Raw genomic sequence first — 27,276 nt, 5'->3', positions numbered from 1 at the left:
ACACTGCTGACTCATGTTCAGTTTGTGGTCTACTAAGACTCCCAGATCCCTTTCACACGTACTGTTGTCAAGTCAGGTATATATCTGTCATCGTATATCTGTGCACTTCATTTTTTTCTGCCTAAGTGTAGTATCTTACATTTATCTCTATTGAAATTCATTATGGGGATGTGGAGAAATGGCTTCCCTCCTCCCTTTTTTCCTCCCCTTCTCCAACCAGGCACCATAGATCTGGAGGACTCAGATTGGAGGGCAGAAAATGCAGTGTGCCTGGCAACACCGGTAGAGGGCGCCAAAAAGGGTGGTGGTAATATAAAACCAGCCAGAAACCTGTGTGAGAGGTTCTTCCTGTGGTTCTTGGTTCTGAGGAGAGGAGAGCTCTTGCCTGAGCTGAGAAGGCAGCGGCCATTTTTCTAGGCCGTGTGCACAGCCAAGGGATGTGAGCTTCCTCGCAGAAGGCAATTGTTTAAGCTGAGGACCTACCCTGCTTCTACCATCTATTAGGCAGGGTATGTTTTAGGGGTAGGGAAAAGGGGATTTGTGTTTTGTCTCCTTTTATTTGGTATTCCTTGCTTTATCTGGGTGCCGAAAGGTTCTTTGATTGTGTCTCTGTTAATAAATATGTTTTGTTCAAACCTTACTTTTGGAGGACAGTTCTCTGTGCCATGTATGCCCCACTGTCTGGGACATGCTATCTGAATAGGGAACTGAGGCAGAGGCCTTGCAACTGGCAGAGGAAGCTGGGAAATCCTGGTCTTTCCCAGTGGGTAATCCTCAAAGGACCAGGTGGTGGCAGCATACCCTGAGAGAAAGGTAGCCCTCTCCCAGGAAAAGTTGGTAAACCCTGGGAGAGTGCAAGCAAGCCCGTTTCGGCACAGTGGCTAATGCTGGGAGACCTCCACTCTAGTTGCCAACTGATGCCCAGCTGTTGGCACAAACCAGAAGTGACGATGTTGCATTGTGGATGACACCCAGCCCAAAATTTGATGGATGCCACAGAGGTTGGGGATGAGCATAATGCCATTACTTCCAGGTCACACTGGAGGTCACACCAGAGGTTGTACCATTGGACAGGGATGAACTCCCTGCCCTCAGTAAAATCCCACCTCCCCCCAGTCCCAGGCCGTGCCAGTCAGCCCTAGATGGAAACAATATCTCATGAATGAGCTATCAGATAGTATGCAATCATTCAACAATGCTGTACAGAACTGTGTCACTCATGCTGTTCTTCACAGTCCCAGATCTGGTACTCCAATAGCAAAGATCCTTCAAATGGCCTCCAGGTGTCCAAAACACTGAACTTTGAACTTACATTCTTGACAAAGTCTCCTTCTTGAAACATCTTCTTTCACATAAGGGATCAAGCATATTGCCCACTTTGGATGCTGGTTAAAAGGGGGAAAAATCTCAACAGAAATGCTATTTTTTCTTTGGCCCTTTCCACACCGCAGCAGAAACGAACCTCCATCAGCATAAATTATGCTGGTGGAGGCTCGGGGACTGTTCGCACGGTAGCGCGTGAGCAGCCCAAACTTTCTCCCCTGCTAGAGAGGCAGCTCCGCACAGAGCTGCCTCTCCTTCAATCCCCTCCACTCACCTCTTCATCCAGCATCACTGTGGAGGGATGGAGGGACCCGCCCATGCTGCCCTCCAATCTCCAGAGGTTGGAGGGAAGCGTGAGCAGGTCACTGCTGCCCTCCATGGCGATGCTGGATGAAGAGGGGAGTGGAGGGGAGTGGGACAGTGGCATCTTCCCGCCGGTGTTGTTCGCACCGCTCTGGTGGGAAGACTGCGCTTTGCAAAAATCTCGCTCAATAAGCGAGGTTTAAAGCGGCGCCTTCGCGCCACTTGGGGGAGGTGCGGCCGGTGCTGCTGCAATGCAGCAGCACCAGCTGTGCAAACAGCTGTGCAAACAGCATTTTGGCCGTCCCTAGGTCGCTGTATTCCGCTCGTGCAGAAAGGGCCTTTCTCTTGCTTGAGTTTTGGTTTTGTATGTTCATCTATAAATCTGTTCCTCGGACCCGCTTCTCAAATGAATATCTTGGATCTTTAATGGCTGGTTTGGGAAGGCTTAAGGCTCAGCAACTTTTGCCCGGACGCTCTCAGCATCTTCCACAATGTCTTTAAGAAAGCTCTTCAGCATGCAGAATGTGGTGACAAAGGAGCTCACTCCTCCAGCCAGAGACTCCAACTCTAGTACACAATCAAAGACATGTTCAAAGACTGTCAGAGTCCTACACAATATTGATTTGGTCAAGAGACCAATTACAAACTCTGGAGTGATCTTGCTGGACATTGGAGACTTTTTGATAGCAGATTTTAACACCTCGTAATCTTTGTTGAACTGTTTTGCAGCTCTGTGGAGGGACTCTTCATCTAAGCCAAAGACTTTGTAGAAATGGAGCAGTGTTCCTACTAAGGTGACAAGATCACAGGCCAAAGAGAGTCCTGGGACAGGAAATATCCCCAAAATGTAGGACATAATAGCAACTTCCCATATAAGGGCTTCCATAGCAGTGGTTTTCTTTTCCAAGATTTCTCTTGAGAAAACTGGCAAGGCCAGGATTAAAGCATGTTTCTTGAGACCATCTAGTTCCTTTTCCAAGGTCTCTTGGAAGAGAGGGAAATCATACATATTCAGATGCCACCTGGAGATGAGGAAAACCCTTGGAGAAAGCTCGCCTGCCATTCTCAAATTCTCACAGCAATAGGTCTTTATTTTCTCAATTACCTTGTTTTCGTTGAAGTTGGGTCTCCTTCTCTCAGAATCCATACACAGATCCATCTTGGAACGCACATAATAATACTTCTTCTGCATTTTCTTAATTTCTTGGGCCAGGAGGACGTCATTTTCACTGAATCGTGCTGAGGCAACAATGATGAAGAAATCATATTGGCTAAAATTGACCTTCTTCAGGTAATCTTCTGGTTTAAATTCAAGTGTCCCGATTCCTGGTAGATCCCATAAAGTTACATTTGGAAATAAGGGATGAGGATACCCATGGATATCCATAGTTGTTTCGATTACTCCTGTCTCGGCTGAACCTTCTTCATAATCTGTCATGTTCCGCAGGGCGTTGACAAGGGATGATTTGCCGGCACCTGACACCCCTGTGATGGCAATGTCAAGCTTGGCCTTTTTGAAGACAGTTAATTCTTGACGAATCTCATTTGCCACCTTTTCAAGACTTTGTGCCGTAGCTTCTTTCAGCTTCGCAAGGTCCGTTTTTAAGGATGCTTCTGAGAGGAAAACACAAATTCCAGAAATTCCTGGTGTTGCAGTGGATCTAGAAATGGAAACACACATTTATTCAGGACATTCTTACACCACTTCTGTAACTTGACAGGATTCATGTTATAGGCTTTCTTACATCTGATGTACACTACATGAATTTGCTGTGCAAAAATCAGTCTTCTAGTAGTTCAAAAGCCATTATGGCATTTGTTCTTTAGTTTCAATACATAGTAGGGCAACTGAAAAATCTGCCAAAATGATATCATTAGTGCAAAATGTATCTTAGCAGCTACAGAATATGTAAAACAGCAGGCTTTGCAATGCGCAGAACCTTAGCTTTTCATGTTGCAACAGGTACCTTACCCTTCCAATGTCATCCAGGCAGGGAAACCACTTACTGACCAGGCTTATCAGATTTTTCCTGGCTATTTCCTATCAGAGACAAGAATGGTAGTGTTTGGTGAGAAGAAGCACTTTCTCTCAACCCTGCTGTACTCGCAGAAGGTGGAAGAAAGACTGTTATTTTAAAAACTTCCTTGGTAAACCCCTTTTATAAGGCACACCTAAATAATAATACCGAGGTAGAGATAACTTAAACAGAATAAAATATTCATTTTACTAGAGAAGAATAGGAATGGGAATGGCTGATGACTTGAGGAAAGGAATGGATAAGGAAGCAGAATATGTTTTGTTTTTGCTTTCCGGCACAGACTAAAATAAGTTTGGTTCGTTTCAGTAAGCTTAGATGTTCTTAATACAGTTCCTTATATAAGACAAGATGGCTAATGGAATACTTCTCATATGTACAGGGTCTTATCAGGCTTGTTACATTAACTTCAGTACCCTCACTCAGCCCACACAGATAGAAAACCCTCAAAATAAAACACAAAACACCCTCTTGAGGAAAACAAAAGCAAAACTCAATACCCCAGACTAGCTGGTATTCAGGATTCTTCCTTCTTCCTGGAAGATATATCCCCAACTGGTTAAATATTCCGACCACTAGAACACTCCACTCTATGTGTAATTTGCTAAAAACACAGCACGCAGGACTGTCACCACAGGAGAGAAAGACAGAACCTCACATTGACTTTCATTACTTTCCCCAAATAGGTAATGTTTTGTCGCAGAAAAGGCAAAATAGCTTTTTACCCCAGAAACTTCAACTTCCACAAAGCCTCTCAGATTGTTCAGTCAGAGAGTTAACCTCCTCCTCCCTCTGTAACATCTAGCCCACGGGTCGACAACCCATTGCTCGCGAGCTGAAAACGGATCTTTTGTGCTTGTGCTGCCCCCTACCCCTGAGGGAAGGGGAGAAAAAAGTGGCCGCCAACTGCAGGCTCTCCGTCGGAACAGGGAGCGTGGGGAGTCCCCCACCCCTGCAGGGGAGGGGAGGAAAAAGTGGCCGCTGGCTCAGGCCAGGCTGTTGGTTGCACGCTCTCCGTTGGAATGGGGAGCTTGGGGAATCCCCCTCCCCTGCAGGGAAAAAGCATGGCAAAAGGTCTGCAATGTTGCGAAAGCAGTTCACTGGCTACTATGTATCTACGTGCGATGATCTCTCACTTCTGCCTCTGTCACTGACTATTAAAAGAGACCCCCACACCCCTCGTTGCCAAAGCGTAAAGGGAAAAACCAAAATACACAGTGTCATCTTCATTTTAAATGTCAAAAAGTATTTGCGGCTGCAAGTGTTTTCGTTTCCTTGGAAAATGGGTCCAAATTGCTTTTTGAATGTAAAAGGTTGGCCATGCTGGCAGGGGTTGATGGGAATTGTAGTTCCTGAACATCTGGAGAGCCGCAGGTTCCCTACCCCTGATCTAGCCCTTAGGCAAATCAGAGTGAAGGATTCCACAGCCAATCTGGCTTCCTTTTTCCTAGGCCTCTATGCCTCACTTTGAACAATAAACACATGAAACAATAATGACTGCTGACAGAACTGCACTTTTAAAAATTATACTTTCTTCTGCAGTCCTTCACACATGTCTGCATTAATTTAGGAAGACTCAAGATTTAATAGCCAGAGATTTAAACCAGATCTGAATTTTGAAGAATGTCCACATACAAAGCTCACATTGACAACCTTTTTAAAGGAACCAGAAAGTAAAGACTACCCCCTAATCAGAAAGTAAAGACTACCCCTAACAATTGTTGTGCATAATGATGGTATTGGACCAAGTTCTTAAACAAGATTCTTATTTCCCTCAGTAGACTGAGTAGCCAGACAAGGATCCAAAGTTTGTAAACAGGTCAGGAAAACTGAGTGGTTTGGGGGTTAAAGTGTTCAATAGGAAGACCTGAGTTGAAATTCCACTCTGTTGCCATCCAGCCTCCATTTTTGGTTTGATTTTCTCTTCAGTTTGATGCAGGATGAGCTTCTTTCTGCTAGTCTTAGCAAACAAGTTTACATCCATACTCACACCAAAAGACAGAGAACTAGCAGAAGCTGCACTCATTGTACGTACTGGAGAAAGCGGTCAAGCTATGCCCGATCTTTGATTATTAGACCCCTTGAATCAAGACCTCTTCCTCACTAGGGTGTAAGCCTCACCCGCAAAGGGAAGCTTCACAACACTAGGTGCCAGATCCCCATTCTTACCCCGATTAGGAATTCCAAAATCCAATAAACTGACAAGTAAAGCTTCACTTTGGAAGAGGACTGTCCCCCAAGAACTGGCAGATCACCTGCCGCACAGCTTACTGGCTCAAACAGGGTGATGATGCTCAACCTTTCACAGGACAATGCTACAGTGTAAAGTTGGGGATGAGCAATTGTGAGCACTGCTACTCTCTACTTGGAGAGTATCCATGTGAAAGGAAGAGACATAAGGAGAAACGGTCTGTAGAGCATCACTGAACAGGGCACAGGATCCCAACAAAAAGGGAAAAGAAAGGTGCACTACATTGGGTTATCAACCAAACTGGTGGTGGAGGAAAGTGTCATGCTGACTTGTGGAGACCCCATAGGTTTTCAAGGCAAGAGGTGAACAGAGGTGAATTGCCAATGCCTCTGTGTGCTTGGCAAACTCATACTTCCTTGGCAGTCTTCCACTGAAAAACTGGTAATGACCCTGCTTAGCTTTGGAGATCTGACCAGATCAGGCTAGCCTGGACCATCCAGGTCAAGACATACAGTGGAACCTGGGTTTTTGTTGGTAATCTGTCCAAAACGAATCAATGAAAACCGAAACCGATGAAAACCAAGGCAAACTTTTCCATAGGAATCAATGTAAATCCAACTAATCCGTTCTAGGCACTCCAAAAAACATACCAAAAACACATTGTTTTGATGAATAAACAGAGTGTTTAATGCTGAAAACAGTAACAAACAATAACACCAGGACCAGCTTCAGAGCTAGTGGACCAATGTCGCACCAGGAAGCTGTCCCAAGAGGTCTGTTTCTGACGCCTCTTTAAGATTTGTCTGAAATGGGGCAAGACATTGTCATTAAACAAGTTGCAGACACAGCCTGCGACAGCTTTGTCCGGGTGATTTTTCTCCACAAACCCTTGCACCTTACTGCAAATCGATGAAAACCGAGGCAAATCAGTGAAAAGCGAGACAAATTTTTCACTGAAAAAAATCGATGAAAACCGAAACGGATGAAAACTGAAGGCAATGAAAACCGAGGTTCAGTGGGGTACCTGCCTAGGGACAGGGGGTACCCTATGTCCCCGGGCGCCCCCCATTTGGTCACGTGGGGGGCGCCAACATTTCAGGGTCGTTTGTGTGTTTTTAAAATTTTTAAGTTTTTTACATTCCGGCCTGCAGGGGGCACATTTTTAAGGCTAGCGACACCAAAATTTCAGGGTAACATCCGGATACTATCCTGATGATACCGCCTAAATTTGGTGATGTTTGGTTCAGGAGAGGAAAAGTTATGGACCACCAAAGGGTGGTCCCCCATCCCCATTATTTTCAATGGGAGCTAACAGGAGATGGGGGCTATCCATTTGAGGGACCATAACTTTGGTCCCCCTGAACATAACTTAATCAAACTTGGGTGGCATCATAAGAATAGTTACCAGATGATACCCTGAAATTTTGGTGTTACAAGCTTTAAAAATACACCCCTTCCAGGCACCCCAAGAAATTTGCCCAAGATTCTTTGTTTTGCAGTGACTTTGCTCCATTGTAGCCAATGGGGAATTTCTGAGTGTGTAGGCAGGCTGCACATTTTTGAAGATAGAGACACCAGACTTTCAGGGTGGCTCCAGGAGGGCCTCCTGGTAATAGCATCCAGGTTTGGAGACCTTTGCTTCTGTGGGTTCAATTTTATGGGACCCCAAAAGGCTTATGGGCCCCCAAGAGCAGCAGTGGCGTAGTGGCTAAGAGCAGGTGCACTGTGATCTGGAGGAACCAGGTTTGATTCCCAGCTCTGCTACCTGAGTTGTGGAGGCTTATCTGGGGAATTCAGATTAGCCTATGCACTCCCACACATGCCAGCTGGGTGACCTTGGGCTAGTCACAGCTTTCCGGAGCTCTCTCAGCCCCACCCTTACTCCTTACAGAGTGTTTGTTGTGAGGGGGAAGGAAAGGGAGATTGTAAGCTCCCTTTGAGTCTCCTATAGGAGAGAAAGGGGGATATAAATCCAAACTCTTCTTTCTATGCCATTATTTTGTTTCCCTCGCCTCCTGCACATGAAAGCCTTCATGGGTGAGTTCTCTCAGAACTCCCTCTCTCAACTCACTTCCACTCCAGAAGTAAAGTCCTCACCAAGTTTGGATGCTATTACTCATAAGGTCTCTTTGAGCCACCTTTGAAAGTCTGGCGCCTCTATCTTCAAAAATCGTGAAGTTAGTGTTGGCTATCATATTCTCTCAGACTGGGTTAAAGTCTGTAGGCTCTTCAGCAAGTTCTGTGGGGCTTAGACTTCAGTGGGGCTTTCTGTTATGCCCACATGGCTCTGTGGTAGAGGTTTCAACAGGAGGCACTGTGGTAGGGGTCTTGCTCTGGGTGGAGACATTTCCTGTAGGGCTGCTGGTGTCAGTCTCCTGAAAGGAACCAGCCAAATTTGCTAAAATGTGTGTAGAAGAGGAAAATGCTGTGGGCACCGAGTTGAAGGTAAACCTGATGCCCACTTTGTGCATTCGCTGGCCATCACATAAGCAAACTTTAGCAAAGTTATTGGTTCCTTTTCAGGTAGACTCCACATCCAGCAGCCCTGCAGGAAATAAGTGCCCCCATCCAGAGCAAGACCACTACCACAGTGCTTCCTGTGGAAACCTCTACCACAAAGCCAGCTGGGCATAACAGAAAGCCCCATTGAAGTCTATGGTGGGAAAAATATTTTTTCCCACCACAGAACTTGCTGAAAAGCCTGGCAGATTCTGGGGAATTTCTGAGTGTGTAAGCAGTGACCACACATTTTTGAAGATAGAGGCGCCAGACTTTCAAGGTGGCTCCAAGAGGCCTTGAGTAATAGCATCCAAGCTTGGTGAGCTTTGCTTTTGGGGGTGAATGGGGCGCTGAGAAGTTCTGAGAGAACTCAGCCATCAGGCTCCATGTGCAGGAATGGGGAAACAAAATAAGCCTTTTGGGGGCCCATAAAATTGGACCCTCAGAAGCAAAGGTCTATAAGCCTGGATGCTATTACCAGGAGGGCTTCCTGGAGCCACCTTGAAAGTCTGGTGCCTCTATCTTCAAAAATGTGCAGCCTGCCTCAGAAATTCCTCATTGGCTGCAATGGAGCAAAGTCACTGCAAAACAAAGAATCTTGGGCAAATTTCTTGGGGTGCCTGGAAGGGATGTAATTTTAAAGCTAGTGACAACAAAATTTCAGGGTATCATCTGGTAACTATTCTTCTTCATAAGTCTTTATTTGGCATAAACAGTAACTATTCTTATGATGCCAACCAAGTTTGGTGAAGTTAGGTCGGGGGGGACCAAAGTTATGGTCCCTCAAATGGGTAGCCCCCATCTCACGTTAGACAATGGGGATGGGGGCATTCCATTTGGGTGTCCATAACTTTGCTGCCCCTGAACCAAACATCACCAAACTTGGGTGGTATCATCAGGGCAGTCTCTGGATGATGCCCTGAAATCATGATGCTGCTAGCTTTAAAAATGAACTCCCTGCAGGCCAAAAAACACCAAAAATACCCCCCAAAAGCCCAAATACCTTGCATTCGCATTTTTTCATATTTGGGCAGGACATAATTGGACAATTTTTGTCCGAATATGCCCAAATTTGCCCAGATTCCAGCCGAATCTGCTATTTGTTTCATCTGAATCTCCAACCCTCAAAAGTGATGCTGTTTCAGGGAGGATCCATCCCTCAAACAGCATCACTTTCACTTTTGTTTAATCGGGGACCCTGTGATTCTCCCTTTAAGGTGGATTTAAAAGAAGAATCTGAGCTCCCTAGTTTAAACATCATTGAAAGTGATGGTGTTTGGGGGTGGATTCCACTGGAGAGATGATGCTGACATTTGTTTGTGAAAGATGATGCTGACATTTGTTTGGTAAATGTTTTGCTGGGGGTGATTTGTGAGAGATTTACATGCTTAATACCGACTTGCATGGGCTTGGAGTTGTTTCTCAGGCTAACAACCTACCTCATAGGGTTGTTGTGATTAGGAAATTAGGAAAAAAGTTGGTGGGGAGAGAGCCATATATGTTTTGCTGGGAGTGGGAGGTGTTTTGTGAGCTGGTACAAAAAATCATTGTTTGGTCATGGTGGGGGAGGGTGGCCGTCCATACGCCGGGCCGGGGGGGGGCACCAAACTCAGGTTTTGTCCCTGGGCGCCAGTTTGCTTAGGTACGCCCCTGCCGAGGTTCCACTGTATTTGGTGACGGTAGAAAGTGCAGTCAAGTTGAAGCCAACCTATGGTGACCACATAGGATTTTGAAGGCAAGAGACAACTACAAGTGGTTTGCCATTTGCCTGCCATTGCATATCAGTCCTGGACTTCCTTGGTGGTCTCCCATCCAAGGAGGTCTCCCATCCAGGTGGACTTCCATCCACGAATACTAACTAGGGGCAATTCTGCTTAGCTTCTGAGAGATTATGAAATCGAATAACCTGGGCCATCCAGATCAGAGCTCTCAACCAAACTGCACACCACCAAAGAAAATATTGTTATGCTTTAGCTAGACCAAACATACCTCTCGTGTTTCTCCTTCTCTGATCTTAAGGCACGTCTCTCAAAGTCTTCCATTTTGTTCTCTAATGTCCTTTGCAGGAGAGGGAAATCATACATATTCCTGTACCAACTGGAGACAAGGAAAATCTCCGGAGAAGAAATACCAGCCTGTACCAAATTACGGAGGCAATATTTCCTGATGTTTTGAAGGATTACTTCGAAGTCTGGTTTCTTTATTATATTGTACATACAGTAATCTATTTTAGAGCGAACATAATATACACGCTTCCCCATCTTTTGAATTGCACAGGACAGCTGGATGTCATGAAGAGTGAAGCGCTCAGAGGCCACAAGGATGAAGAAATCATACCGGCTGTAATTAACCCTTTCTAGGTATTTCTCTACACTGAACTCACGTGTCTCATTTCCTGGAAGGTCCCACAACGTCACATTTGGAAACTGAGGGTGTGGATACCCCTGCGGATCCTCCATGACTTGTATCGCATCAATTTGGGCTGCACCCTCGTCAAAATCTGAGAGACCTCGCAGAGCATTGATGAGGGAAGATTTGCCAGCATATGACATCCCCGTGACAGCAATATCAAGTGTGGTTTTTTCTAATATACTGAAATCATGATGAGTTTCACTTAGCAACTCTTTTTTGCGATCCGTCGTCATCTCATTGTACCCATGTTTTGCCTCTGGAGTTGAGTTACTGCCACCCATGGCTGCTCTTCAGTTAACCTAAAAAATAAACACAAACACTGTCATTGTTCATTCCTATTAGATCCTGTTCATATGAGATTTTCCTCTGATAAACTGGATTTAGCTGTTTCTTGGGAGATCAATTTACTTAGGGCATTCCTCTATGCCAGTGGTTCTCAACTGGGGGGTCGGGACCCCTTTGGGGGTCGAACAACCCTTTCACAGGGGTCGCCTAAGACTCTCTGCATCAGTGTTCTCTGCATCAGTGTTCTCCATCTGTAAAATGGATAAATGTTAGGGTTGGGGGTCACCACAACATGAGGAGCTGTATTAAAGGGCCACAGCATTAGGAAGGTTGAGAACCACTGCTCTATGCATAGAGAAATAGACCACTATCAGATGCTTTTGGTGGTTATGATGCCATTTATTGAAATACACACTGAAATTAAAAGAAATGCACATAATCTGGCTATACCTCTGCATGTAGTGGAAAAGGGTGAGATGAGCTAGTTGAAAGTTCATTCTGTGCTTTGCCTTTGAACACATTATCATCATGAGTAATAGTCAGGGAAGCCAACTTCCAGTCGGGCCTGGAGATCTCATCTCTATACCACAGATACTTTGGAGGGCTTGGCAACCCTAACCCCCCACCTTCTGTGGGTGGCCTGGGCTACCTTATTTACAGTCCACCTTTCTCACTGGGATGAAAGGAAGATTGCATGCAGTAAGAACTGATTGATAATCCATCAACAGATTATAAAATACAGCATTATGGTCTAAAGCTTCCTCCCAAAAGCACTGTAACATTTTCTAAATGCATCCTTGAGTTTATTAGCTTCCCAGCTGCATTCAAAGAAGCACCAGGAAGGATTGAAAAATTTCTTTATGGAGGACTGTCCAAATACAAGCCCACATCAGCCAGGGGAGGAAAAATACCTTTGGAATGGTGCATGAAAGCCCATTGGGTGAAATGTCACTATTTGTTTGTTTATACCCCCATTCCCGGCCAAGGTTTGGCTCAGCACAGCTTACAACAAAGTCAAGCACAGTCAATAATCTTATCAGATTTATATTAAAACCTCACATTTCAGTGCAGCATTATTTGTTCCAATCCAGCCGAGCTAGATTATAAAACCTCTTGAAGAATGGGCAAAGAAGGTGCATGTGATAGCAGAGGATGATTAAGGAGTTTCAAAACAAAGTCAGGCCACCAGGCAACAACTCAGGAGGAGGAGCTTTGCCCAGTATTTTTTAGACAAAGGGCTGGCAAACAGATCCAGCAGTTGAACTTCCGCCTGTTACAAACATCCCCTTTAATAAACAAGTAAATGTCTCCGTCAAGCATAGCTCTGTGTGCCAAAGGCACAAAGAATTTAGGATTCTCAAAAAGGTCACCTCTTAGCCCAGTATGGATACAATCTTCAAGCTCTTATAACACACATTTTTTTTCAAACAAACAAACCTGCCTTTTGCACGTATCATACAGTGGGTCTAAGCCCTGATCTCTCTCCTTGCTATTCTTATCTGAGAAAGCAGCCCTGTCGAAAGTTAGATCCAGATCACCCCTCGGTTTTACAGCGTCCAAAGGAAGAGGTTTCCCCCTCCCAAACTGTTGTGCTTTGGCCATACTTGGCTGATCCTCTTCTCCATTTTAAGGGGCAAACAGCAGCCTTTACATACCTTGCAAGATCTCTCTGTCCCCCTCTCCTTTTTATGCTTTTCCTGCACTCCCTACTTTAAAAGAAAGTTCTAGGGGGCACTGGCGTAATGCCCATTGGGCAAGGTGGGCAGCTGCCCAGGGCATCACCTTGTGGGGGGCATCAAAATGCTGGGTTCGTTTTTGGGTATTTTTAGTGGTTTTCCATTTTTGGCCTGCAGGAGGCGCAGTTTTTAGGCTAGCGGCACCAAAATTTCAGCGTATCATCAGGGGACTGTCCTTATGGCACCCCCCAGGTTTGGTGAGGTTTGGTTCAGGGAGTCCAAAGTTATGGACTCCCAAAGGGGGTGCCCCTATCCCCCATTGTTTCCAATGGGAGCTAATAGAAGATGGGGTCTACAGTTTTGAGGGTCCATAACTTTGGCCCCCCTGAACCAAACTGCACCAAACCTGGGGGGTATCATTAGGGCAGGCTCCTGATGAGACCCTGAAAGTTTTGAGACTGTGCCTTCAGAAATGTGCCCCCCCAGCCTGCAACCCCCATTGACAGAAATGCAGAACAACAATTCTTGGGCAAATTTCGGGATGTTCTTTCAGGGAAGGCATTCTTGGATGTATCAGCACCAAAATTTCAGAGTATCATCTGGAGACTGTCATGATGGCACCCCCAAGGTTTGGTGCAGTTTGGCTCAGGGGGTCCAAAGTTATGGACCCTCAAAAGGATTAGCCCCCATCTCCTTAGCAAAGAATGGGGGATGAGGCACCCCCTTTGAGGGTCCATAACTTTGCACCCCCTAAACCAAACTGCACCAAACTTGGGGGGGGGGGGTCCCAATTGTGACAGCTCTGCAGATGATTCCAGCTTCCAGTTACTCCCCCCACGCCTCTGCTAGCTGGGCTCAAAAAATCTCTGCTGGAAAGCCTTGTGATCTCCCCTCCCTCTTTAGCAGCTAAAGAAAAGCTGCTATAGCCAAGCACTTTTCTCAAGCTACCGAAGCGGCCGGGCCGCTAATTTCTTGCCTGTTTGAAAAAAAAAGAATCGGTTTCCCCAAAGCCTTTCCGGGCCCGGGGAGGCGATTTTGGGGGGAGCGAAGTCCGGGGCTCAGCCCAAACCTTTGCTGGGCGAAGGCTGACTGCTCCAGACGGAGCAGCGGATGCGGAAACGCAGGCAAGGCGGCGAAGGGCGAGCCGAGGCTGTTTACTGGCCACGGTATCTAGAGGGGATCCCCAGGGCGGGGGGTGGGTTGGGAACTGGGGCAGGCCATCTCTCTCGCCCCACCTTGCAGAGCCTCTCTGGCCGTTTCTGCATGGGCCTCTCCATAGTGCTCTACTGCAAGAATTCTGCTCTAAGTAGTGGAGGCCGTCACATCTAAGTGAGCGGCTCCTCAGCAGAGGCTGTCAGAGGAGAGTGCTGCCCGGCATGGAAAGCCGCTTTCTTCTTTCTTTCTCCCACGCCAGCCACAGCCAGCTGGCTCTCCTCAAGCTCCTCACGCCAGTTCCTCCGGGACCTCCAGGGGTCGGGAGGACAGTGAGGAGAGGGGCTCGGAGGCCAGGCAGGCCAACCACGCGACGGTAAGTGGGAGAGGGAGAAACAGCGCAGCCCCCCCGGGCGGTGCCGTCGCGACAGCGCCGGAACATCGCTGTTTTCACAAAACAACCCCTTTAAAGGGTTACTTTGGAGGGCGGCCTGACACTCTGGGGAGGGGGAGGGGAGCCAGGTCGGCGCTGCTGCGCTTCAGCAGCTCGCTCAGGCGAGCGGCTCCCCTTGGGGACGGGCGCTTTGTTGGGTCCTCCCAGGGCTGTAAATGGGTCATAAGGAACGGCTCCTGTGCCTTGCTGCACTTCCGATGATGGATGGCGCTCTTAGCTGCTAAGAGCGAAAGCGAAAGCTGCTTTGTGTAGTTTGACGCCCCTGGAGGAGGACGCTACTGGCTGGCCGAAAGTGTTGTTTGTATTTGCTCGCCTTTCTCAAATTCTGAGAAGACTGGAACTGGGGTGGATCTTAACAGAGCAATAAATATAATGGCCTTTAGGCACTAGAAATAGGCATTTTGGGGAGGAACATCGCATTGTGGCTCCTGCTAAAAGCGACTTCAGTTTGTTATATTCCCTTCTACCCTGGTTTTTCTTCAAAAATGGCTTTGGGCCAGCCATCTCTTTGCAAAATCCTGGGTTGGGAGATGCCATCGCACAGGAACAGGAGTTAGGCAGGAGACCTTGCAGGCAGATACACTGATGCCCGGCAAGGATGTAGGTAAGGGGGCTTTTTTTCCCGGGTTCAACCCCCCCCCCCCCATTACATGCCAAAGCTCCACCCATTTGTGGGTTTTTTGTATTTTTAAGTGTGGTTTTTTTAGTTTTTGGCCTGCAGTTGGTGCAGTTTATAGGCTAGCAGCACCAAAATTTCAGGAATTTTGCAGGAGACTCTCCTGATGATACCACCCAGGTTTGGTGAGGGTCCAAAGTTATGGACTTCCAAACAGCCCAGAAAATCCACCACAACCAGTCCCCCAAGCACGTTTCCTCCCCATAGTAGTGATTCTGTCTGTCATTTCACTCCTAGATCTGCAGCAACAAATTCATCATTGCCGAGCAATTACAAGAAAGTCTCTTTTCTCGCTCTCTGTCTCTTTTTTGGGTGTTGAACATGCAAAGGTATGCAGGTACAGCCAATTGGATTGCAGGAAAACCGGAATGGTTGTGAGTTCTCATTTCTGCATGCCTTCATAGCTAAGCATGAGTTGTAAACATTTTTTATAAAAGCAGTGTTTTTTGTGAAAAGGCATGAAAACAACCTAAATTGTTTCCATTGTCTCAATTCTCCTCCTGAACACATTTTTGCACCCCTCTTTATCAAGGCCAAATCCCCCCTCCCATTTTCCTAAGAAATGTAAGAAAATAATTATTTTGGAGCCGAGGCACCCCAAGGTCAGCAACAGATAGAGATAATTCCACCTGGACATCTATCCCCGCCGAGGAAGGGGACCTGGCATCTGGACATGACCCACCCACCCTAGCGGAGGGAGGGGGAGGGGTGGCATGCAACAGGAGGGAGGGAGAGGTGGCATGCAAGAGTGGAGAGGGAGGGGGCCCAACATCTGGACATGGCCCACCCACCCTAGCGGAGGGAGGGGGAGGGGTTGTTATGGAAGTTTTTACCCATTAAAAACTCCACACAAGGATGGCTAATAGCAAGCTAGGTTTATTGACATGCAGCATGGAGAGAGTGGCACCTTAGTACCAACTCTCTGAAGTCTGTATAGCAGTACAGCTCATTTTAAGGCATCTTGGACCAGTCCCCCTGATCACTCTTTGACCAACTCCGAAGCGTTCTGCCTACGTCCACGCAGGCTCACAATCTTGACGTATTGCAGATCAGCACATTCCAATATATATTTTTAAATGTTTACATTCAGTGTTAAAAGCACATTCAGCATCATCTGACTGGGTCTCCCATGTAGCTACGTATATTTTCTGTCCAGTAAGCAGAATCAGCAAAAGCCTAACTAGCATGGTTACAGATCTCTATATGCTTCAAAGCCCTAGGTTAGTGCCTACTGCTGTCCTTTCACCCAAAAGCAAATATCTACTGATTCTTGCAAAAGAACAAATGCAGCAGTCACATTGCTCCCAGTTTCTGATTTCTTGAGTGCAACCACAAAATGTATTTTCAACTAAGAATATTTCTCAACTGTGGTCTTGCAACAAGCATAACTTTATAATTTTTATATCAGGGTGGCATAGAAGGGTAGTGAGGGGTGGCATGCAAGGCGCTTCCCGTCTCCCAGGGGAGTAGAAGTGTTAGGGATAGCCTAGTTATCTACAAAGTATGCAAAAGAGAGATCAGGAGGAACAAGTCAGAGCAGTTACATATATCATGAAGCAGCTACATTGAAATAGGAGAGCATCTCAATCACCTAGTTACAATCACAGTCAATGTAATTTGTTGCAAAACACTTTAGCAAGGAATGTATCTTAATCACCAGGCACTTCCTGACATTTACAACCCTTGATCTGGATACTATACTCCTATTGATGCAGCCCAGAATCACATTATCTCTCTTGGGTGCCACATCACACTGGCTGACTCATGTTCAATTTGTGGTCTACTAAGACTCCCAGATCCCTTTCACATGTACTGTGCACAAATCTGTCATTTCATTTTTTTTCAGCCTAAGTGTTGAACCTTACATTTATCTCTGTTGAAATTCATTATGGTGCTAATGGTGGAAGACCTCCTCTCTGGTTGCCAACTGATGCTCAGCTGTTTGGCACAAACCAGAAGTGACAATGTTGCATTGAGGATTACAATCTAGCACTCAGCCCAAAATTCGATTGATGCCACGGAGATTGGAGATGAGTGGTAGATCACTACCCTGGCACAATGCCATCACTTCCAGGTCACACTGGAGGTCATACCAGAGCTTGTAGCATTGGACTGGGATGATCCCAACTCCCTGCCCCTAGCAAAATCCCACCTCCCCCCAGTTCCCAGGCATCCCTAGATGGAAACAATATCACAAGAATAAGCTATCAGGTAGTATGCAATCATTCAACAATACTCTACAGAACTGTGTTGCTCATGCTGTTCTTCACAGTCCCAGACCCGGTACTCCAATAGCAAAGATCCTTCAAATGACCTTCAGATGTCCAAAACACTGAACTTTAAACTTACACCCTTGACAAAATCTCCTTCCTGAAACATCTCCGTTCACATAAGGAGATCAAGCATACAGTTCCCTTTGGTTAAAAGGGAAAAATCCCAACAGAAATGATATTTTTTCCCTTTCTCCTGCTTGAGCAGCAGTGGCGTAGTAGTTAAGAGCAGGTGCATTCTAATCTGGAAGAACCGGGTTTGATTCCCCGCTCTGCCACCTGAGCTGTGGAGGCTAATCTGGGGGATTCAGATACATGCTAGCTGGGTGACCTTGGGCTAGTCACAGCTTTTTGGAACTCTCTCAGCCCCACCCACTTCACAGGGTGTTTGTTGTGAGGGGAGGGTAAAGGAGATTGTAAGTCTACTCTGGAGTCTCCCCTACAGAAGAGAAAGGGGGGATATGAATCCAAAACTACTACTTCTTCTTGAGTTTTATACCCCACTTTTCTCAACCTTAGGGAATCTCAAAGCACCTTACAAACTCCTTTTCCTTTCCTCTCCCTAGAATAGACACCTTGTGAGACAGGTGAGGCTGAGAGATATCGGAAGAACTGTGACTAGCCCAAGGTCACCCAGAAAGCTCCATCTCTAGGAGTGGGGAAAGAAATCCAGTTCACCACATAAGAGTCCACTACTCATGTGTAGCAGTGGGGAGTAGAACCTGGCTCTCTCAGGGGTGGATCTTCCAGAGGGACATGGGGAGTCACGTGTCCCTAGGTACCTCCCATTTGATCAGGGGGGTGTGTGTGCAAAATTGTGCCTCCATGTGATCAAGCTGCCATCCCCAACCTCTTTTGGAGGCCACCCCCAACCTCTATTGGAGGCTCCGGGCCCAACTCCTGGCCTGCCACCTGCTTCTGCCACCCCCCGCCGTCTATCAGAGGCCTCTGATAGAGGTGGGGGGCAGGCACCTGACCTGATAGGCTCCCAGCCTGACAGCAGCCAGCACCAGGCCAGGAGTCTTCTGTGGGACTCCAACAGAGCACCCTCAATCCCAGCAAGTCCTGCACCCGGCCCAGGCTGATGGGACATGCTCCCAGCCCAGCAGCTGCTGCCGGCTCCCTACATCTATTAGAGCCTAGGTGGAGAAGGGGGTTGGGAGTGCAAAAAAAGGTCTTGCCTCGAGTGTCAATTTATGCCAGTATGCCTCTGGGTTCTCTAGATCAGAGTCCACCACTCCAAACCACTTCATCACACTGGTTCTCATTAGAGCAATTTTTAAAACAACCTTTTGAAATCAATGACTAGCAGTCATGCTTCTGGTCTTTAAGGTGAGGAATTAGCAGCTTCTAAGCTTCCTCAAGTGTCCCTTTTCTAAGCGTAAAGTCTTGCCTACATGTAAAAGTACCCATTAGATCTACATGTTCCCAAGCACCTCTCTGAAGCTGCTAAGGATTGAGATGGAGAAAATGGAGGAACAGCAGAAGTCTGTTGCTGCTGATAGAGAGCATATAAGGGCCCCTGTTCCCAAAGAGGCTCTTCAAATTCAGAATCTTGGGGGGGGTATGTTGAGCTGCCTCGGGAGCTAGTTGATTCCTTGCTCATAGTGGTTTGAGTCTGTCCTAGTGGGATCTAGTAATTCAATGGAATGTGAGGGCTTTATTGTTTTCTGCATCACCTTTTCCTTTGTGAGCTTTGACCTGTAGTAGTTCTACCTATTTTTGATTTTCTTTCTCCTTAATGAACCTTTTCTTGTTTACACTGCCTGAGTCTCTCACAACTGAGATTTGGCCAACTGGGAATGGGTGCGGGCAGAGAGGATGTTCTGGGCTTCCTCCAGTAAAGTCCTACTGCAACCAGCTTCCAGTCCTGGGGAGCGAAACTTAGGCATGTAATTATTGAGAGAGTTCCTGTCTGGTGAAATCTGCTCAGGACCATGCACCGCACCCTGAGTGTTACTTCGGAGCTTTGAACTCGGAAACACTCCCTTTATTGGAAGTGACTGAAGCAATAATACACTACAAAAAAGTAACCTGTAATGATATACAACCAAATGGTAACAAGAGTGAGAATGACCAAACATAAGTACAGGGACGCACAAGGCATGCACTGCATGAACATATAAGTGTACACACAATTCTAAACCAATTCCCGAAGAGGGACATACGGTAGTGTAAAGAGGTGTCCCAAATCATGCCACATTGCAAACACTCTTCCAGATAAAAGGCTGCAAATAAAAGAGGTGCTAATGCTTGTTAGCAACTGTAAAGCATGCACGGCCATTGGGGTTACCAATCTCCAGGGTGAGGGCTGGGTGGATCTCTTGGACGAGTATTCACTGGTCTCAGACAACAGCATCCAGTTCCTCTTTTCTCGAGGGGATATGGCTGCTTCAGAGAGTGGAGTCTATTGTAATATACTTTGCTGAGGTTGATTTCCATGTATTTCCCAAGCAGGAACTGGTGACCTTAACTAGTCACCACCCTAACACCCTCCTGCCCATTTTGCTTCAGGTCAGTTCCCTAGCAATACATTGCAAAACAAACATTCTCACAGCTACCAATCCAAGGATCCAGAAAACGTGGTAGGACAGGAACTTCCACCAGCCTTGTGAGTCTATCAGTCATCAGACTCCTGAGAACAAAGTGGGGAAAGGTCATTGGAAGCCTTGGGAGATAGCAAACCATCTTATAAAGTCTACTGTCCATTCACCTTCCTCTTGGACTTTCTCTACATTTCCAGTGGTTGGTAATATCATGATGGTATGGACAGAAGCATGAACTTAATTTTTCCTCTGTTGAATGCTTGCTTTGGTATCCGGGGGGCTGGAAAACCCCATTCCTCTTAACTTCTTCCCAGAACAATATGCCAGTTGGAGCTCTCCTGCCTGGGTCATGAGATGGCAGGTCATCTCAATGGTTTGCATGCAGTGAGCACAACTCTGTCCAGGAGACCTCTTTGGCTGTCAAAGGCAAAAAAAAAGCAGGAAGCCTCCCTCTCTTGGGGGGGATGCCTTCAAACAGTTTTGGGGGGGGTCTGAGGAAAAGGGTATCCCTATAAAACATGGTTCTGCTGGCAACTCATTCTGGGGTCCCCTTTAAATGTGGGAAGCCATCCTGCACAATCGGGTTGCAAGGAATCACAGTTTCTGATGCAACAGGAACCTACAAATTTCCCTTGGCATTGCAGTCACCAATAAACTGAAACAGCACAATAACATTTCAGAATGCAAGCAAAAACAGCATCTGATCATAGCTTTACACAGAATAGCCGAAAAACAGCACAAAGCTATCATTAAACTTAGAACCCTGTGTTTTTCCTCCCAACAACGTCTGCGCTTTTCAAAATAAGTGGACGAACCCAATTTTCAAGAGGATTCCATTACCTGTAAGTTCTTAATTTAAAGGGAAATTGCTGTAGTACAATCAGAAAGAGTGACAGTAGAAGAGTGCTTGATCTCTAGTTTAGCTTGAAAAATCAGCAGACAAAAGCTACTGCTACACTCCTCTTCCCCTCGATTCTCCCTACTCTTGTGGGAGGTGGGGCAACTACATTATTGAAACCTTTATGCTCTTGGAGCCTACCAGCCACCATTTTCCTGCTGAACAGGCATGTGGAACAAAGAAGTTAACAAGGCAAAAACAACAAATAGATGAAAAACTATAAGGGGCCGTTTCCTTGCAAGATGCGCGGAATATGGCGCCTCCAGACGCCAGCTAAAACGCCGCCTCAGGTCAGCCATTCGCATTAGGCTTTCAGTTGTGTCGCGAAAGCTGCCGCTCTCGCTACTCGGACTGCCGGGTTTTCCAGCATTTCCCAGCACTTCAAAGACTCTTTTGGGGTTAAATGGCTTTGCAGCCGCTGCCGAGCTTAACGGGCAGCAGGCTGTAAGACGCTTCCCACCCCAGCACTTACCTTGTTCCTGGCTCCTCCGCGCTGTCAGCCGAGGCCTGGGGACATTTCCGCTCCCCATGCTCGCTGGAGAAGCGCTAGGGTTGGTAATGGTGAGAACCCTTCAAGTCTCCCAGTGACGGGCTGGATCTGGAACATTAACTGGTCGGCGGGCTGTTTCATGGCCAAGGCCCCGCCTCCAAGGGACAGATCCATGCAGACAGTCCTAGCGTGCCAATGGTTAGTTGGTGCTGACCATACCGAATTAGGCCAAGCCTCATCGTCAAGGAAGCGGACCAGAGAGAATATAATAAACAAAACAAAAGAATTAAATTTCAAGAAATTAAGAGGGAAATAAAGAATGCTCTAAAATCGGGGAACTGGTGCTCCACTAGTACACATATTATATTACCCTTCTTCATTAATATCGAGATATCCTACTCTGGATGCAAAGCGTAATAATATTAAATGTGATGACCCATGGCAGAATTTATCCTCGCTTGTTGAAGAGCTAGAACTAAAATATCCTTCAACTGAAATTACTATATTGGGGATTCTAATGCGAGGAAGTGGGTAATCATCTAACCTCATATTTGGAACGTGAAGGTTATGATGATAATGACTATGTCTATTCACTCTTACTTCCATCAGAGAGTCATTCTGAGGATACCCAGACCAATTACACTGCCAAGCAATCTGACAGAATTTGCCAGTCAAAACCACAACATGTTACACCACCATGGTTTAAAGCGTTACGAATTGTTCTAATAATTTCACATTAGTAATGCTTGGGGAATAGTAATATAGATTATTGTTTTATGTCACCAAAATTAAGAATTTTAGTCCAGTTCTTTTAAGATGGGAGACCTTCTACTAAGGAGATCACCTCTCACTTAACCTTGTTCGCCTCCATCAGGAAGAGGGGGGTGGATGTTCCTAAGCGAATACATCCAAAGAGTATTTTACTCCACGCTTTTCTGGACATCCCATTTGGCCCTTACCGCCAATGAGCTAATTAATTCTCAGTATCTAGGTCCGCTTCCCGTGACGTGGCATCATATGACGCCGCGGAGCGAAAAAAGAAGCGCCGCATAGCGAGCTGCTCGCGACGCTGTGAAGGCGAGCCTAACGCCGTCAGCGCCGTCAGCTGAACGCTTTAATCGGCGCCAAGATCATGCATTATTCAAAAAACGCTTTTAAAGCCGTTCTTTTCCCATCGCATGTGACGCTCGACGCTTACGCGACTTCGGTGCGAACCGCCACCACGGAGCCGTCCTCAACAATGGCGACTGCCAAACGGCTGAGCTCGGTCACCATTCCCCCCATCCCCCCTACACGTGTGTCCCTGGTGATTTCCCTGCATGGTCAGGCACCTTCCCCAGATCCATGTCGCCTGTGCAGATGGTGGCTGCCCATACACACTCCGGTCTCACAGGTAACATGAACTGGGACTGACAGTAGCTGGGAGGGGAGGCACTGACGGATGGGGGACGGGCAGGACATCAGGGCAGTCACGTTGGCCTGCGCGGCTCTGCGAGTGCGCAGGCGCAACGTGGCAAGACGCCGTTTCCGCAGCGCTTCCGTGCGAACCGTCACATTTCTGCGGGGCTCCTGGCGCACGCAGCTCCGCCTGTCTGTGCTTAACGCTTTTTGGCAAGGATGCTGACTATTTGCGGCCGATCATCGCGTCGCTCCTTTTGCCCGTGCGGAAACAGCTTAGGTAATCTCTTAAGTGCTTTTTATAATGCAGATTCGCCTTGTGTGGCAATTGGCAATTTTGAAACATTAATCAAGTATATCACAGACTATCTCATAAAATCTGTTAAACAGAAACCTTCATACAGCACTAAAGGTGCCCCCTGGTTTGACAAAGAGTGCCATAAATTAAACAAACTAATTTGTGCATCCTACCAACAATTCAAGAGATTTAGAAATCCTGTGTCGCGCAACCAGCTAGTTCAATACAAAACTACTCTCCATTCTTTAATGAAAGAGAAACAGGTCCAGTATGCGAGGAGTCAGTGGGACCGCTTATATCAAGCTGTAATCTCCAATGACTCAAGACAGTTTTGGGCCTTGACAAACAGACTTGACTCCAATAAAATGAGGGCGTTTTCTTCTATTCTCCCTGAGGTTTGGATAGATCATTTTGCGAAGCTGTTCCGAAAGGAAGAGACCAGTAACATTTATCATCCATCTCCATCATTAGACGACTCCAAATGGCCTCCTGTTACAACTCAGGAAATCATGGATCTAATAACTGAATTGAAACCCTGTAAAGCCCCTGGCCCAGATATAATTTCTCCAGGGATACTGAAGTCGCATATAGAGTGGTGGGCACCTCTTTTGGCAAATCTATTCACCCAAATCAATGACTCAGGCCCCATTCCTAAACCTTGGCTATCTGCAGTCATTGTACCTATCTATAAAAAAGGTGACCCATCGGATCCTGCCAATTTCTGCCCAATTAGTTTGACATCAGTCATTGGGAAAATATTTGCTAAGACACTTCTACCCAAACTACAGGCCTGGACAATTCATCAGAACATCATTGGCCCAGAGCAAATAGGCTTCACGAGGGGGAAATCCACATTAGATCATGCTATGCTTCTTACACATTTGGTTAATAAATACTCCAAAAGTCCAAGAAGCAAACTTTAAGCTGCCTTCATTGATTTGAAGGCAGCTTTTGACACAGTCTCTAGAGAACGTCTTTGGAATAAATTGGCTACACAAGGAATAGACAATAAACTCTCTTTTTTTCTAATCAGGGCAACTTTTCCTTTATACCGACACAAACTGGGCAGAGTTAAGTGCACTCACTTGAAGGGCTCACGACTGATTCTGTTTCTACCTTTACGCCCCAAGGTTATTGAGGTAGCGAGGCTGTGTGTTAGGCAATTCAACCCTTTTCAATTTATTTTTGAGTGACCTTTCCGTCAGCCTTATTGAAAATTACCAATAAACCATGCCCCCCCTAAATTAGGCTCTCAAGCTGCATTTTCCAATACTCCTTTTATATGCTGATGATACCGGTCTCTTCTATCTCAGCTCAAAAGTTGGACTTAGTCGAGCTGCTACGAACAGATGTGGGCAGTACTGTACAGATAATGGACTGAAGTCATCAATTATCAAAAGAGCATTCAAGATTTTGTTGATCTCTTGCCAAAACAATACAAAAAAAAAAAACACTAACTGGGTGGATTAATAGAAAGTGCCAGTGGAGCAGGTTAACCAATATAAATATCTTGGAATTACATTTTCTTTATTCAACCTCTCCTGGATTTACTCCCACAAAAAAGCTAAGCTATTGCAGCTTCTACTCATCAGTTATTCTGCCATTGCACGCGGCTTTTATGGAAAGGACCACTCCCTTGTCCCAGCAGCACTAAAAAATCTTTTAACTCTAAGATAGAAGAGCAGTTACTTTATGGCGTACCTATCTGGCTCCAAGCAGTTGACGACTCCTTGAATACTGTCCAATCCAAATTTTTCCATAAAATTCTAGGCCTGCCAAATTGTGTACCATATGCTGCCCTCTGTTTAGAACTGGGCCAAAATTCATTCATTTATAGAGCTTGGTTGAGAGCCTTTAAATTCTGGCTTCGCCTGCATTTCTAGCATGATGAACACTCGCTGATTCACCTACTTTTGTCTGATACTCAGGCTAATCCATGGTTCTCTCTGATAGAAAGAAAGATTAGCAGATCACTTGGTATATTCCTCTCTCAATTCTGCTTCCCCGGGGCTATCTAGGTTCCAAAAAAATCTTACAAACTTGTTAAAACAAAAATTGTTGGAAAGCGAATGGATTAATCTCTAATTAGGGCTGCTATGAAAAACTTTTGTTCACCCTTACATCTTTCAATACCCCTACATCAAAACAGGATGGCTCCCTATTTGCATTTTTTGATCTAATCCTATGCAGTAGGAAGAGTCTCCCTCACACTTGCTTGCTTCCAATGTGTTTCCCGCTCTCGAGCTTTGTTGGGTTGCAGATTTAACAACTTGGAAATGAGCGAAATGGTATGCTCTTGTGGTGAACAACAAATTGAAACATTGGCACATCAACTGCTTTGCTGCCCTAAATTTGCTAATATCAGATCAAAATATTCCAATATTTTTTCTAAGATACCTAGTGAAATGGGAGAATTAGGTAGACTTATTTTCCTTCTGGACAATTCTGACAATGAAACTTGTGAATTGGTAGCACGATTTTTACTGGAGGTGATGCACAATCAATAATTTATATTTTATCTTAAACCTTTGTATTTGTGTACCTTTTATCTCAGGTTTTTTATTGTGTTATGATTATTTTTATGCCAAATAAAGGCTTATGAAATTAAAAAAAATATTACCCCTTCCAAAAGGACATTAAAGGTTCCCTTTGATGATACATTGCTGAGGGGAATCGATACTGATGAGCAAACTGTCTGTGAGGGAAGTTGGACAACACTGTCTCATTGAGGAGCTTCTGGTCAGTTTCTGGAGGGGCCAAAAATTGAAATACAGTTTCCTTTTCTGTTGCAATGAAAAGGCAGCTCTTACCAAAGACAGTACCAGCAGCAGCTGCTGACAACCTGGAGAAGTCTGATAACAAGAGAGATTTGCTGACTGAGTTTAGCCAAGGGTTCCTTTAGAAATCAGAGAATCAGTGACCACTAGTTGTCTGATTGGATGGACTTTCCCCACTGGCTCCTACAGACACTATCTTATCTTCTCTGTACTTGATAAGATGCTGAAGTTGCACTGAAAAATGAAAGAGAAAATATATATCTTTCTTATAAGTTTACAGCCAATATTTTACTGTGGCCCACCCAAGAACAAGGGGGTGATTTGCCACAAGTTTGATATTTATCAGCTGCTGCATTAATCTTCAGTGCCCATTATAAACATTATTTCCTTATTGAGCCCAAACAGAAATATGCTGTGGATAAGCCTTTCAAAGATGAAAATTGGTTTCAAGATAAGCAAGCATAGTAACAAGATGGACTAGTAAGAAAATGCATAGTAAGAAAATGCATGGAAATGTTCCAGTTCCATTCATAGAACTCCCTCAGCTCTGGCTGCCAATAAATGTGAAAGCAATGGCCTTCTGCTGCTGCTGCTCCAGAGTACCTGGTCTGCTAAGGCATTTGCAATCTGAGATCAAAGAGGATCAAGATTGGTAGCCATAGATTGACTTCTCCTCCATAAATCTGTCCAAGCCCCTTTTAAAGCCATCCAGGTTAGTGGCCATCACCACCTCCTGTGGCAGCATATTCCAAACACCAATCACACGTTACGTGAAGAAGTGTTTCCTCTTATTAGTCCTATTTCATCCTCCCAGCATTTTCAATGAATGTCCCCTGGTTTTATTATTGTGAGGAAGAGAGAAAAATTTCTCTCTGTCAACATTTTCTGCCCCATGCATAATTTTATAGACTTCAATCATATCCCCCCTCAGATGTCTCCTCTCCAAACTAGAGTACCAAACGCTGCAGCCTCTCCTCATAAGGAAGGTGTTCCAATCCCTCAATCATCCTCATTGTCCTTCTCTGCACTTTTTCTATCTCTTCGATATTCTTTTTGAGATGTGGCAACCAGAACTGAACACAGTATTCCAAGTGCGGTCGCATCATTGCTTTTTACAAGGGCATGACAATCTTTGCAGTTTTATTATCAATTCCTTTCCTAATTGTCCCCACCATAGAGTTTGCCTTTTTCACAGCTGCCATGCATTGAGTTGACATTCCCATGGAACTATCAACTAAGATGCCCAAATCCCTTTCCTGGTCTGTGACTGATAGCACTGACCCCTGTAGCGTGTATGTGAAGTTTGGATTTTTTGCCCCTATGTGCATCACTTTACATTTTGCTACATTGAACTGCATTTGCCATTTCTTAGCCTGCTCACCAAATTTATAAAGGTCTGCTTGGAGCTCTTCGCAATCCTTTGTGGTTCTTCTGTTGAAAGACTGAAAGACTGCAATATCCACAAAGAAGTTTGCTACCAGGAGAAACCAACTTACCCTTTATAGTCAAGTGCCGCTTTGAGAAGCCGTTGGTGGTGAGCTGTTGGTCAGGATTCCTTCCTTCTCTGCTCCTAGAAATTCTCTGGTGTCCTG

At 45.7% G+C, this 27,276-nt stretch overlaps 1 protein-coding gene across 2 annotated transcripts; it reads right to left on the bottom strand.

The window, feature by feature from the left end:
- Positions 1-1,995: 1,995 nt before the first annotated feature.
- Positions 1,996-27,276, bottom strand: LOC125434529 (interferon-inducible GTPase 5-like). Of its 2 annotated transcripts, none has more exons than XM_048500013.1 (3): positions 27,181-27,276; positions 10,342-11,063; positions 1,996-3,287 (listed from the first exon to the last, which is right to left on the bottom strand). In XM_048500013.1, exons 2-3 carry the CDS (start codon positions 11,043-11,045, stop codon positions 2,072-2,074), a joined length of 1,920 nt encoding a protein of 639 aa, XP_048355970.1. In that variant the 5' UTR covers positions 11,046-11,063; positions 27,181-27,276; the 3' UTR covers positions 1,996-2,071. The 2 variants fall into 2 exon arrangements, with proteins under 2 accessions (XP_048355970.1, XP_048355969.1); XM_048500012.1 differs by lacking the exon at positions 27,181-27,276 and adding an exon at positions 12,109-12,191.

The sequence above is a fragment of the Sphaerodactylus townsendi genome, linkage group LG06, assembly GCF_021028975.2.
Source record: "Sphaerodactylus townsendi isolate TG3544 linkage group LG06, MPM_Stown_v2.3, whole genome shotgun sequence".
Taxonomy (NCBI): domain Eukaryota; kingdom Metazoa; phylum Chordata; class Lepidosauria; order Squamata; family Sphaerodactylidae; genus Sphaerodactylus; species Sphaerodactylus townsendi.
Note: the sequence above shows the minus strand (reverse complement) of the source record. Positions and strands in the feature narration are given on the sequence as shown.

Bases quoted from the DNA above. Each gene is read 5' to 3' on its own strand.
- LOC125434529 (XM_048500013.1), bottom strand. From the start codon at position 11,045: ATGGGTGGCAGTAACTCAACTCCAGAGGCAAAACATGGGTACAATGAG. The intron at 3,288-10,341 runs GTATGTTTGGTC...TTCCATTTCTAG, and splicing joins GAGAAGGAGAAACACGAGAG to ATCCACTGCAACACCAGGAA.